We start from the raw sequence: 14,672 nt of genomic DNA, 5'->3' as shown, positions 1-14,672 counted from the left end.
AGTCACCGCGCTGGTCCCATCTCACGTGCTGCTTCCTCTCACCTCCTGTGCGCGTGCTTCTTTTCTTTTGATCTCCTTGAGAATTATTGAGACCGGCAAAATCTCATACGAAACAAAGAAGAAACCATCAACAATTGTCTGTGACAATTATTGTTGTAGAAGAAGAACAAAAATCGTACCAAACTTTGTCACCATTCGTGGAAACAAAATTAAAATTTATCTCGTACGATTGTATGTTCGTTTCTCTGTAATAAGCTGCACAACTTATTATTATTATTATTATTATTATTATTATTATATATATTATCGTAGAACCATTTTTTGGGGAAAAAAATTGGATTACAAGTGTTAAAATTTCCATTGTAGCATTTATAACGATTCGAGTCATCTCGTTGGCAGGCAGTTAGTTATTGGTACCTACGGTTGGATCGACTGCCATATCTTTCTTCCTTCCACATTTATGAGAAACAACAGCATGGGATGTATGTGACCTTAGTTTCAAGTCACTCTTGTGATGTGGTTTTCTCTTCCATCCTCTCTCTAATTCATCTATATTTATTTATTTTATATTCAATAGTTGTTGTCACGATGGCTTTCATCTCTGTCACGCCCACAATTCTTTATTTACTGCCACCGTTGACGACCCCCTTCTTCCCATCTCCGCCTACACCCTCAAGCCACGAGTCATCCGTAACCTCGCCTCCTCGTTCGGCTGGCAACCTCGCAAAGGTCGGATTTGTTGACGGGTGCGCAATCTCAAACCTCCTCTCCTCTCATCTGTCCTCCTCCTCCTTGTGCTTTATCGTCTGGTGTTCTTCAATCCGGCGCTTCTTGATTTGGGGAGTTCCCTTCCTTCTCCCCTTCTTGGATTGCTGTAGCTGGCTCTGATCCCGGCTTCTCTTGCGCGTGGATAACTCCTTTGCGCTCTTGGATCTTGAACTGGTCAGAGCCCGCTCTGTCAAGGCAGGGATTTCTTTTTCTTGGACGCGGTTTGCTCTTGGACTAATTGAGCCGGTCCTTGTCGTGGCTTTTCCTTGAAACCTAGATATTTCCTTTTGGTTCTTGAGTTCGCCGCAGGTGGTTTCAGGGAGGACAGTCTGTAACCAGTCCTGGTTTCTTGTTTTCTTGGGCAGGGAGGGGGTTGTTCTTGAGATCTTCTTGGCGATAGATGGGCAAGTGCTTCAGCAAGAACGCCCACCCTGCGGGCGGTGGAAGAACCAATGGCTACTCCAACCGAAAGGAACTCCAACCGCCCTATCAGCCGCAGCAGCAAATTCCACAAGGACGAGAGCTGCAAGAGCAGCAGCCGGCCAAGCCTTCGCAACCGCCTCCTCAAACCCACCATAGCCACCACCATCAGCAACAGCACCAACCACGGCCGCCGCCAGCGGCGGCAGCGGTGACCCACCACCCTCCCCCTGCGGTCACCAAGGCTCCCCTGATTGTCCACGAGACCATCCTTGGTAAGCCCTTCGAGGATGTCAGGTCCTTGTACACTTTCGGGAAGGAGCTGGGCCGTGGCCAATTTGGCGTGACCTATCTCTGCACCGAGAATGCAACTGGCCTCCGTTACGCCTGCAAGTCCATCTCTAAAAGGAAGCTGTCCAATAAGAGCGACCGGGAGGACATCAAGAGGGAGATCCAGATCATGCAGCACCTTACAGGGCAGGCAAATATTGTCGAATTCAAGGGGGCCTATGAGGATAAAGATTCGGTGAACCTTGTCATGGAGTTGTGTGCCGGAGGGGAGCTGTTTGACCGGATTATCGCCAAGGGGAATTACTCGGAGTGGGCGGCAGCGACCATCTGCCGGGCAGTTGTTAATGTTGTGAACATCTGCCATTTCATGGGGGTGATGCATAGGGACCTTAAACCGGAAAACTTCTTGTTGGCGACAAAGGATGAAAATGCTATGCTAAAGGCTACTGATTTTGGGCTTTCGGTCTTCATCGAGGAAGGTGAGCTTCTTTTTTTCATTTTCTTGCATAAATAGCAGAATCACATGAGAAAATTGTTGTTGCTCATGGAATTGCTTTTATTCTTGTTTTACATCTTTAAGACAGATCCTTCTTTCAGGATATATGAAGTTTAATCATCACTTGAGCTTATTGGATTTTGCTTGTATATCCTTGAAATTGATTATGTGAAAACTAATGAAAGACTAATAGTTGCCATGTACAAAACTAGTTCATAGGAATTTCTTTTGTTTTGTATTAAACAGTAGAAATATTCACTAATTTTTATATTGTCCACAATTATGGTTCCACTGATGATTTAAAGTCATCTCGTGGCTTAAGTGATTTTGCAGAAGCCATAAAGCTTGGTGTCTACAAGTAGTCTTCTTCATCTTTTTGGTATTTGTTTTGCCAAATGCTTTTATTTCTTAATAATCAAGAGAAGAAACTACTTCAATGACATTACTGTTAGGATTTCCAAGATGGTGTTTGTAGTTAAATGGATTTGGGACTCGAGGTACCCTTTTGAGAAATTGAAGAAAAGGCTACTAGTACATCCATAGAAGGAAATGTGAACATACAATAGTATTTTCTTAGAAGGCTAGTGGTTACGTAAGTGATTAATGATGGACATGGTGCTTTACAAGAATGGCAAAAAAATCTAGAGATGGAAATGCCAAGCCAGTTTCTAAGACTTTTGCAATGCTTTACATGAAAGAATTTTCTTTTTCTGATCTGCTATGTTACCATGTATAGTTAATGAAGTTTCCTTATTGAGTGATGAACCCCCTGGTATGATCTATATATGTTTGGCCAATGCTAAGTATTTCTTGAATCCTGAAAAGGAAATCCTGACTAACATGTGCCGATGGTTTCGCATCATCCACAGATTCTACTTATCTGAAAGGGGGAAGAGAACATAAAGTACATAAATGCAACCTATAAATGCATCTATTGTTGTTTTAAGGAAAGTTATTATGCAGCATTGCTTGTTTTACAAAACCCATTGTTGTTCATTGTGATACTACTAGGCAGTGTAAATGGAGTTTGGAACTCTTATGATTACAGAAAGAGTTTCCAGGTAAATGTTTACTTGGATCTTATATGCTTATTAGAGACACCAAGAAATCACTAGAATGACTTTTGATACTTGTCATTTTTTTGACATGAAAAATAGAAGTGATTATCTTAATACCATGGTTGAATCTCATTTTTTCGCTTACCCTTTCCATTATATCTATTTTTTTTATATTAACTGCCAAATATCTTTTCATATCATTCTTGCTGTCTGGCTTCCTTTTTATTTTGTCTTCCTAATTCCTCGAGACTGGCAAATTCATCCTTATTCATGGATGTCTTGTGCCTGGTGCATATTTTTGTGCAATTTTACTCAGATTTTTGTCATTTCATCTTTTGTGACTTGGAGAATTTTGTTACCGAATCTACTTTCTCGGCTTTCTAGCTTCCACCACATCTACATAGCATTATAAGATGTACTATTTAGAAATGTGTGCTATATGGATTCTGAGAGAAACTCTTAATGTCGTAGATTAATTATCCGATCAACCTTGTATAATAACATAATAAGTGTCTTTTTTGTCACTCTATATTTAAACCCTCAGTATCAAAGAAAGTTAAACAAAATACTTGTTTTTTTTTGTCTTGTAAGCAATGGATGGCCATAGAGGTGATTGTCACATGCCCCTTAGATTAAAAAGGAAACTTTCTAAGACAATTATAAGGCTAGTGATGAGTTATAGATCAAAATATTGGGCAGTTAGAATTTAGAAAATGACATATATATCAAGCTAGTGTTGTTAAGATGTGGATATTGGGCTGGAGAAGACATACAAATGTTTCAGTTGGACTATGGGAGTCAACTGAGAATATTGGTACAAGACGATGTAGAGAGATCTAAGAAATTTTTTTTTTTGGAAACAACAAAACAATAATAACTGCTCTTCATTTGACTAGTGATATAGGTTCAAATAGAGCTCAATAATGAAAAAGAAAATCTTATAGTTGACTCCAACTTGTTGGGACATTACAGATTGTTGATGTAAGAATTGGTCAAAGGTGAAAAAACAAACATGTACTTTTATATGCAAATGTATGAGAAAATCAAGCTTATACTTTTCATATGAGTAATTCTACGGAGTATTTTCCTCGTTAGAAGTTTTCATGTAATGTCATTGGAAAAAAATGTTCAATGTTTGTATTGTTGATGCGAGGATGTCGAGATGGATGCGTGGGGTTATTCGTAAATATAGATTAAAACATATATGCATTAGTGAACAATGAGGTTTATCTTTGATAAAAGATAAAATGAAGGCAGACTATTCCAAAAAAATATGGAAATGTCCAAAAGAAACCTTTAGATGCCGTAGCTAGATGATTGAATCACTTGAGATTAGTGATATGAGGTGAGACAAAGGGAGACATAAGGGAAACTTCATTATAAATAATAGAAATATACTTGAGGCTATTTTATTTTGACTAGTGATATGACCCTTGTTGGGGAATTATGGACCAATGACACTTGGTACATTGGTAAATAATGGTTTACAAAAAGATAAAAAATCAGCTAGAATTATTTTTTGAAAAAACTTGTTTCATGATTGTTTCACCCCTTTCTTGGATTGAATAATCAATTTAAATAACAATAAGGTAAATATAATCTATAAAACAATAGAATACAAAATCAAAATATATATTGGTTAAGGATCAAAGGCAGAAATCCGTATCTTTATGGACCCATCAAAGAAGAACCATATCGCACATTTTCCTCTTGTTTCTCCATTTTCCTCTTTATGGACCCATCAAAGAAGAACCATATCACACATCGTACGTACGTACGATGTGTGATATATTGGTACGTACGTACGTGCTTCCGTCAAACTAATGATGCGAGTCCTTGGTCGGTGGATTGGGGTCCTCAATATGTTGAAATTGTATGTCAACATGGTACTCATGCATGGAACTACTCCCATGGCATCAACAAGAACAATGTGGCATGGAGGTTAGAGGGCACTATAGTTGTTAAGGTTCTGTGTCATATGGTATATGGGACTCATCATCGGACTGAAGCAGTTGCTCATCAATCATGTCCAAAGGATCAATTGGTTGTCTTGCCATCTCCTTTGCCTTAGCAAGCCAGTTGAACATTGGACACGCTAGTGTCACCTACCATCTAGACTGATTGTTTGATGAGTGTGCATGTGTTAATTTGGTCCACTTCCAATGCCGCTGCCACTGTAATACTCGTACTAGGAATCGCTCGATCGATGTTTCATTGCATTTTTGTATATGTATTGATACCTCAAGAAAACACATGATGACTTCTAACTTAGGGTCGACATCATCGCTGTGATGCTTCGTACTTATGATAGATCGGTTTTTTGGTTGCACGCCTATCAAATTCCTCCCAGATGGTCTTCTTGTGCAAATTTAGTGCTTTTTGGGCTTGAAGTTCTTCTCGGAAAGCACTTATCTCCATCAGAACTGTTGTGCATTTCATGACAATGGAAATCCACCAGCCAGATGTTATGTTAGACATGATAGGCTTCTTCCCTAATCGATGTACTGCCAATGATGGTGGTGCTCTAAACGACCAGCATGTGTTCATGCTGGACTGTAAGATTGTTGCTCTTTGATAATTTTTCTTAGGAAAAAAAAACATAACAAAGCTTAAAGTAATTCATAATTGCACCACTACTAATATTTATGACTTCATCCAAATGAGTCTTGGTGAGATTCATTCAGATCCCTTAATTAGCTCAAACTCTTATTAGGCCTTAATTAGTTGTACATGAAATAATAAGCCCTTAGTTGGGTTAACGTTACATGGATGAAGAAGGGGTTAATTAGGTATGCATGGACTACTACACATTTAGTCCTTAAATGCCTAATCATGCAAAGATACATATAGTCTTGAAGCTAATTAAATGAAATTAACTTAGAAAAATAGGGTATGGGTTACCTTGGTTTAAAGAAAAGTTTGACGGAATAGAAGATTGAATCCCTCATCCAAATAAACCTTCCCTAATCTGTTTGTGAGGTAATTAGTGCGCTTAACCACGCTTATACAAAAAACCAAGAGAGTGAGTGAGGGTGAGAATGGGGGAGAGGAGTCAGCCCAGAGGGGGGCTTAAATAAACTCCAAAAGGTAACCAACAGTCAAATTGACCGTCACCTATAGGTAATGGTCGAAATTTGACCTCCACCTGGTCTTTAAGTGTACTGCCTGGTATGCCTTATACTAGGCTACTTTTGGCCGAAATGGACCTGGTTCATGAACTGGGCAGCAGTCAGACTGATAAATACTGGTTTCAGCTGAAATTGCATTCCATGACGTTAAAAATCTTTGAAGGAAAGTTCAGATTTTTTTCCAGTACCGAATTTTGAACATTATTAGTGCTAGGGCAAAATATTACTGTTCTCTTAGTGGAACTACTGTCATCATCATGTGTTTTGGCTAACTATATTTTTAACTTGTCCTCACATCTTCAGTTGTAACTATGTGACATGGTTCATGTAGTTTATTCTTGTTGAACTCCTATACTTGGAATGTCTGACATGATTCTGGTTTGTCAGTGAGCTTTAGTAGAATACTTGTTTTGTTATGCTGTTAAACTGTGGTTGTAAGAACTATGTTGCTGAATTGGTATTGGGCTGTCTCCAGGAAAAGTGTATAGGGACATAGTTGGAAGTGCATATTATGTTGCTCCTGAAGTTCTACGGCGTAGTTATGGAAAGGAGGTAGATATTTGGAGCGCTGGAGTGATATTGTATATTCTTCTCAGTGGTGTCCCTCCATTCTGGGCTGGTATGCACCACATCATCCATGATGCCAACATGCATGATTTCCTAGTATCTCGTATTATAGACCTGTCAAGCAATTGAAGCATACATCACATGGAACTATTATAAGTGGCTATGCTGGATTTGCAGAGACAGACAAAGGAATATTTAATGCTATATTGCAAGGGCAAATCGACTTTGAAAGTGCACCTTGGCCATCGATATCATACAGTGCCAAAGATCTTGTGAGGAAAATGCTGACACCGGACCCAATGAAAAGAATAACTGCAGCACAAGTTCTTGGTCTGTTGATAAGTTTGTTGTGTTCTTTTTCATCAATTATAGTGTATTAGTTTACATATGTCATTGCCGATTTTTTGTTGTGATGCTGTAATTGATTGGACAGAACATCCATGGCTTAGAGAAGGAGGAAACGCATCAGATAAACCAATTGATAGTGCAGTTCTTTCTAGGATGAAGCAATTCAGAGCAATGAACAAGCTGAAGAAGTTGGCACTAAAGGTTGGTTGTGAAAAAATGCTTACGGTATATTTTCATTTTCAAACACTAATGGAATCTGAAACCAATTCCAGGTCATTGCCGAAAATCTTTCTGAAGAAGAGATCCAAGGGCTGAAACAGATGTTCACTAATTTGGACACTGACAAGAGCGGCACTATCACATATGAAGAACTGAAGACTGGTTTGGCCCGGCTTGGTTCAAAGCTCTCAGAGGCTGAAGTAAAACAGCTCATGGATGCTGTAAGATGATATGAACAATTTGAGATGTCATTTATTATATTCAACCTCTCCCTGCGCTTGATTTGTGGATTTCTTTCAGGCTGATGTGGATGGAAATGGTTCCATCGACTACATCGAGTTCATAACCGCCACAATGAACAGACACAAACTAGAAAGAGATGAGCATTTGTACAGAGCGTTTCAGTATTTCGACAAAGACAACAGTGGGTGCGTCTTTGTCTTTTATACTCATCAGGAACCTGCATCTGAACTCTTCGACACTAAACACAAGATACAAGTAGTTTATGTCCAATAGCTCAGCATCTGATGTTGCTGTTCTGATTTACAGGTTTATCACAAGAGATGAATTGGAATCCGCGATGCAGGAGCACGGAATGGGTGATATTGCTACTATCAAAGAAATAATATCAGAAGTCGACACAGACAATGTAAGTTTGCTTTCTGCAGTAGTTTTAAGGGCTGCATTAGGTTCTATCTCATTTGTCAATTCTATGTTTTGAAGGATGGAAGGATCAATTACCAAGAGTTTTGTGCAATGATGAGAAGTGGAGTTCAGCAGCCAGCTAAGCTCATTTGATGTCGATACCAATCACCATGTATGATGCCTGTTGACTTTGATGTAGGCAATGTGGAGAGTTGATAAAACTTAAGAGGTCTGGAATTATTACATCAGGGGTTGGGTGGGGGTGGGGGTGGGGGTGGGGTTTGAAGCGTTTGTACACGCAATCTTCATCGACATGACAATGCAATCTTCATCGACATGACAATTTCGTTTCGGGCCGTTGTATCTGCAGCGCATTTCACATTTGTAAAGTTGAGCGACTTCACTTGTGAGAAGAGATTTATAAAAAGAAATAAGTTGCCGCTAGATTTAAAGCTATGATGCATCAGCGCGGTGAGTCAGTTGAGAGACCCAAGTTTTTGTATGATCTGTTTGTAAGTTTCGGTTTGGGATTTTCAAATGCTTTAAAAATATATTTGTATTTTGCACTTTGATGTCATCTTTTGCGAACTGCATTCCGAAGATATATTTACAAAAGAACATGCTTTAAAAATTACATGTTCCTGATATAATTCCGACAGACCAAACCTAGTCATGACCGAGATGAGGATCGATCGCTTCTCTCCTCCCATCAATGGACGGGGATTACCGTCTACCACCATGATTGGAGCTCAACCTGCAGTGCAGCGAGGACATATTGGACGGCAGCATCAACAAAGAAAAAGAAGGGTATAACAATGAAATCCACCAAAGTTGTACTGACTGACCAAGTAAGCACAACTTCCATTTAGAGAATCACAGTTACGAGTGGTTCTTTCTCATGAATAAACAAATTCTGGTAGTTTCAACATTCTGAACGCAACACACAGACAACATAGTGTCCGTAACAACAGTTGTATCACATTTATGCAGCCAGGAAGGGTCAATAGTGTACAGCCTCATTACTTGTCAGGCCGAGTGACTCCGCATCCTCCCCTGGTTTAAACCACACTGGGATTATACCCATCCCAATTAAATTGCTTTAATGAAGCAATTACTGCATTAATTCCCTGACATGGAAAACAAGATTCAATTACAAAAAAATACGAACACTTACCAAAAAAAAAAAAAAACAAGCTACCAGATGATCATGCTGCAATGGGTCTGGACGAGAAATTCACCGACAACATAGTGCACTTGGTTCCCGAAGAAATCTGCTTCAGCCAAAACTATCATATCCTTCCCATCGGCTTTGTATTTCTGGAAAAAAAAAAATTCAGCATGGTAAAGAAAACTGCATTCTGTAGGGCTACAAGCAGCAGCTAAATTTTAGCTGAGCTGTAAATGTTCAAAAAGATATTTGAAGCAAATATTATTGAACACTATAGGAGACAAAGTCCAGCTTCCAATATAACCATGACAGCTTGGTTCTTACTAATGGAACAAGAGAAACTCTCCAGCTATTGACAGGATTGAAACAAACCAATGCCAACATGTTTTTTCAACACAAATGAACATCATCATGTAAAATTTCATTGTTGGAAGCTCTTTTCTCGGTTAAAAAGTAGATAAGGTTCAGTGCTTACCTCCATGCTGACAAACCTACAAAGCTGAAGGCCTGGGAGCCATACATTTATCTTTTGATTTTTACAATATTAATTCACTCACTTACATATGAGCAACTGTATGAGGACTAAATTCAACTCAATGTTATGATAGTGATAAAAAGATAATCCACTTTTCAAACAAGGCAGGACTAAACGAAGTTTTTCTTTTGTCCTGAACTAATTTATTTTTCTCAGAGGATTACATTAAAAGCAGCACATTATTAAAAAGAAAAAGAAAGAAAATGGTCCCTCAGCACTAACAGAATTTTAGGCACAGCATAATTGGTACTATAGTTCCAAGGCATCTAACTTTGAAAAAGTATGAAACTTCTTAGATCAGGAATTTATCTTTATTGGAGAGAAACCATAAACAACTGTATCTGAACTAAGTTGCGACAAAAGAATACCGTATTCCAATCATGCAATATAGGTGCCAACAATCAGCAACATTTAAAATGAATATTGGATTGCCTTCAGTAATCACCTTGTAAGTGCTCTTGAACATATCTGGCAGCGCTGTTGACAGAACAACCTGAAAGGCAATATAGTTCTTTTCAGGTTACCTGCTAGGCATCTTTGTAACAAGAATCAGGTTACCTGGAATCCCAAGATCATATAAGGTCAGATCATAATGCATGCACATGGATTTTTAATTTTTTATCAACTGTTATTTATGAGTATCAATGCTTTAGTTTAAACAATGTCGAGCAGAATGCAAGATGAAACCCTTCACCACGAAGACTCGAGAAACTATTCAAACAATTTGAATACAAAAAGGAGAGAATAACATATAGCAGACAAATAGCAATTTCAAACCACTGCCAGCGAAACAAATGCATGTTTAAGAATATATCCATAGTCCAAAAGAACAGATTAGAGACATTATATCCATTATTAGGAAATAGACCCAGGACCTCTAACCCTGCACATTCCCCTCACCTGTTCCACCTAGTCACAGATTAAATAGTGCAAGGAACAATGAGACCATCTTCAAACAGTAGCATCCACAACATCTGCTGGTAACAATCTAGAAATGATTCCTAGTATTAAAAATATGTCAACACATTGCATAACTCACTTTAAGGAATGAAAATTTGTGATTGAACCAATACACTATCATATCTTTGTTTTCCTTCTTCAATGTCTCAAATGTATTATACACCCAGTGTCTTCTAAAATCATGGTTCAAATTTCCACAACGATTTTCCTCAAGATATATGGCTGCATAATTAGATGCTGAAAAACAGCATTACTGTGTCACTGTTGTAAAATATATCCATGCAGTGTCATATTAGATTTGAACCAAAACTTAAAAAGTACATTGCACGGTCCTTCAAGATATGCACTTTTTCCCTTGTAGACAATATAGAAATACTATCCCATAACGTGGAGCAACTCCTTTACAAGATTAGGAACTCCTTTCTGTCTCTGTTATACTTTGTTTGTCTACACATAACAACTTAGGAGCCATGAAGATGGGAGGGCTCATAAGGCTTGGGTTAGGATCCTCTCCATTCATATAGACAATTGTACTGTCCATTTCCTCCATCTCAAGTCATCCCTTCCTCCTTTTAACATCTCCACCATCCATTCAAGACAAACCCACCTGTTGGTAGGGGATCCCCCACACTCCGACGCCTGTCTTTAATGGATGGCTAAAATGTGAAGATGGGTGTGATGGACAGTGAGATGAATATATGTACAAGTGAGAGAGAGAATTTGGTCCATACATATTAGAGAGGATCCTAAACCGTGCCACTCCAACCAACAAAATTCATGTGCAAACCTAGATTTATATGTTCCTTAGGAAGATCACCTTCCGACTTTTGATAAATTCTAAGCAGCATCCTTGTAGCATGCCAATGGGTAAAACATATATGCTGAGGCCTCCAACATGTGCTCATCAAGCACACACGCAGAAAATACAATATTGCATGAGATAATTCAAATTAAGGATTATATTATCAAGATAAAAGAAAATAGAAGTTGTATCACAAATTCTTGGATCATGGAGTGCATGAGATAATTCACATTAGAGATCACAATACCAAGATAGAGAAAACAGCAATTAGATTACCAATTCTTCCATCATGCAGTGCAGATGAACTGTAGAAGCTTCCAAATTCGCCACCGCCAGGCTCTGGGGGACTAGTCAAGATATACTCATAAACATCTGCAGCAGCACCATCTATGGAGATAACCAGTCAAGTAAGACATATTAATGAGACAATCGGAAGTATCTGGTTGTCAAAAGAGCATTCAGATATAAAGCACTAACAAAAGGGGACGAAACTATTAACCATATCCAGGCATCTTAAAGACCTTTCTCTTCACACATCATATCAACATTACTTGTTGTTTTTCTTTGCTACAACGTAATGTGAGATCATGGTAATACTATGAGAATTCGGCGTAAAGATCCGGCACAAAGAACCGAATCAAGAACAACAAATCCAAGCATGTCCAAGAACATACCCATCGACTCTGGACCGGACACACGTGCCGCCATGAGAGGGAACCGAACGACCTCGAGACGCCGAGACGATTGACGGAAACCAAGAAGAGGAGGCGGGAGAGGGGTAGGGTTTTGGAGGGCCGAGTCCCGCAAGCGAGATCGAGCGGTGGGGGAGGGGGGGCGAACATGACGCCGACGGGGGGGGAGATGTCGCGAGCGGAGCGTGGCGCAACGCGTGGGGCAAAGAGGAGATGACGAGTTGGCGCCACCGCTCGTCGGCGGAGGGCGAGCGCGAATTGGTATCAAGATGAAGTAGCGTCTGTTTGGTATGTCGGTCGCAATGACGGCGCCGTTATAATGTCTGGTGTTATGTGTAAATAATCGTACGATAAACACATCGCCGTTATAATGTCTCACGTGGAGTAATTAAAATAAAAACAAATAAAAAGAGAGCGCTTATATTTGGAATCTAAACAAAGTAATAATAATGGTGACATCTCGCAAACACTGCATTAAAATATGACAATTTTTTTGTGTTATGTTCTCACTATGACATTATTTTATAACTGTTTATCCTCCATTAAATTAAAGAAAGGAATCATAATAATAAGGTGATGATGGATATATCTATCTTCTTTTTGAGAATTCATAGTTGCATGCCTTCCTCGTAAACATTTGGATAAGTTGCAGCCCCGTGTAGCACAAGACTTGTAACACAAGAAGAAGAAGAAGAATGGAACAGACTAATTAGGAGAGGGCGTCGGCGCCTGCGACAATCTCCAATATCCCACCGGTGATCTTGACCTGCCGCTCCCGGTTGTAGACGATGGAGAGCGTCCTCCTCAGCTCCACGGCGTTGTCGGTGGCGTTGCTCATAGCGGTCATCCTCGCGGCGAGCGAGCTCGCCAGCGACTCCTGCAGGGCCCCTCAGGATCTGGCTGTTGAGGTAGAGCGGCAGCAGCGCGTCCAGGATCTGCACCGGGTCCTGCTCGAACTGAAGGATGGGGGAGAAGGCGGGCGTCGGGGTGCGCACCGTCTCCCGCTCCACCGTCAGCTTCCGTTCGTTGGTGGTGAGGCGGAAGAGCTCGTCCTCGGCGGCGTCGACGCAGACGTCGTTGACGTCGCAGATCTCGCCCTTGGGGGAGAGCGGGAGGAGCGTGTGGATGACCGGGTCAGACTTGACGAGGGAGACGAACTTGGTGTAGAGGAGCTCCACCTTGTCGACGTCCTCGCTGACGAAGAGGGAGAAGACGTCGTCGGCGATGGCCTGGGCCTCCTTGGTGGTGGGCAGGCTGCCGACCTCGAGGAAGCGATCGACGGGGATGTTGGGGCGGCGCTGGAAGTAGCTGTTACCCATCTTCCCCACGCTGATGACGGTGTAGGCGATGCCCAGGGCGGAGAGCTCCCTGATGCGCTGCTCCGCCTTTTTGATGATGTTATTGTTGTAGCCGCCACAGAGGCCACGATCGGCGGTAACCACCACGAGGGCGATCTTGCGGACGGGGTGAACGCGGGTGAGGGGCACGTCCACGTCCTCCGTCTGCATCTGCTCGTTGATGTTGTAGAGCACCTCGACGAGGGTTTCAGAGAAGGGTCGTCCACTGACGACGGCCTCCTGGGCGCGGCGGACCTTGGCCGCCGCTACGAGCTTCATGGCCTCCGTGATCTTCTGGGTGTTCTTCACGGAGTCGATGTGGTCGCGGAGCTCGCGGAGACCGCAGTGCACGGCGGTGGAAGGCGGCAGGCAGGGCTACGAGGCCGGCGCGGGAGCGGCCGAGAGGAGTCGGAAGGGGGCGAGGAGAGGTGGTCGAGGTCGCACGTCTTTGGGGAAGCCCACATTGCGGTGAGGTTGGAGCAAGACATGCTTGTCACTAGCAACAAGCCGAGTGGAACGAAGAAGAAGAAGAAGGGGAGAGTGTATGTTGGTGCCTGAGTTGGAGGTGTGGATGGTGAGGAAGTAGGGAAGACGAGCGAGGGAAACGAGAGGTTGAGGGAGGGTTGGATTGGGTCGGGGATAAGGCTAGATTTTGTCTGATGGAAGTCTCACGTTTGACGATTCTCCCCTTCCTTCTTTGGTAACGTTTGAATGCGGTGGGAAAGGATGCAGCAGAGAGTAAAGAAGAGTACATTCTTCGGGGAACAATGTGGAGCTGTGGGAGATTCTTCACCGGTTGTAGTTGTTGCATTGCTTTGGCTTTGGCACTCGTACTGATACAACCTTCACATTGGCGGTGGTAGAAGTATGATCGAGATGAAATGACATATGAGCCTAGGAGAATAAGAGACCTAAATCAAGTAAGTTCCCACTTGCTTTCTAGGATTAGCATTCACACAAAAGCTACGATGCATACCACATTGGTACAAGTACTGCAGCCGTGTGTGTGTTTGGCTTTGATGGCTCAATCATTTCTAATAGTCTATCGTGTAGTTCAGGTGTACTAACTACTTGGAGAAGTCATTAGAAGAAGTTGGTGTGCAAGCACTAAGCCAATCTTTTCCAAATAAACTGCCGTCGGACTTCTGCCATGAAGCCTACTGCTGCTGCTATACATGAACTCCACCTTCTTCTGTGAGTTTGTCATGGGAGCTGCCATTTTGAACTTGTAGCAGTAG

At 41.4% G+C, this 14,672-nt stretch overlaps 1 protein-coding gene and 1 pseudogene across 2 annotated transcripts; one reads left to right on the top strand and one right to left on the bottom strand.

Annotated features, from left to right (window-relative positions):
- Nucleotides 1-465: 465 nt before the first annotated feature.
- LOC103975586 (calcium-dependent protein kinase 2) lies at nucleotides 466-8,506 on the top strand. Its single transcript, XM_009390597.3, has 9 exons — nucleotides 466-746; nucleotides 1,134-1,958; nucleotides 6,637-6,780; nucleotides 6,906-7,058; nucleotides 7,162-7,277; nucleotides 7,349-7,516; nucleotides 7,596-7,723; nucleotides 7,845-7,944; nucleotides 8,019-8,506. Exons 2-9 carry the CDS (start codon nucleotides 1,169-1,171, stop codon nucleotides 8,091-8,093), a joined length of 1,674 nt encoding a protein of 557 aa, XP_009388872.2. The 5' UTR covers nucleotides 466-746; nucleotides 1,134-1,168; the 3' UTR covers nucleotides 8,094-8,506.
- A 4,154-nt stretch (nucleotides 8,507-12,660) lies between these two features.
- On the bottom strand, nucleotides 12,661-14,526 carry LOC103975589 (ATP synthase gamma chain 1, chloroplastic-like; annotated as a pseudogene). The gene has a single exon (XR_010484573.1). The product of XR_010484573.1 is annotated as an ATP synthase gamma chain 1, chloroplastic-like (transcript).
- Between the last annotated feature and the right edge of the window lie 146 nt (nucleotides 14,527-14,672).

This window comes from Musa acuminata, chromosome BXJ2-2, assembly GCF_036884655.1.
Source record: "Musa acuminata AAA Group cultivar baxijiao chromosome BXJ2-2, Cavendish_Baxijiao_AAA, whole genome shotgun sequence".
In the NCBI taxonomy this organism is placed as follows: Eukaryota; Viridiplantae; Streptophyta; class Magnoliopsida; order Zingiberales; family Musaceae; genus Musa; species Musa acuminata.
The sequence above is the reverse complement of the archived record's forward strand: the minus strand, read 5'-3'. Positions and strand labels throughout refer to the sequence as shown.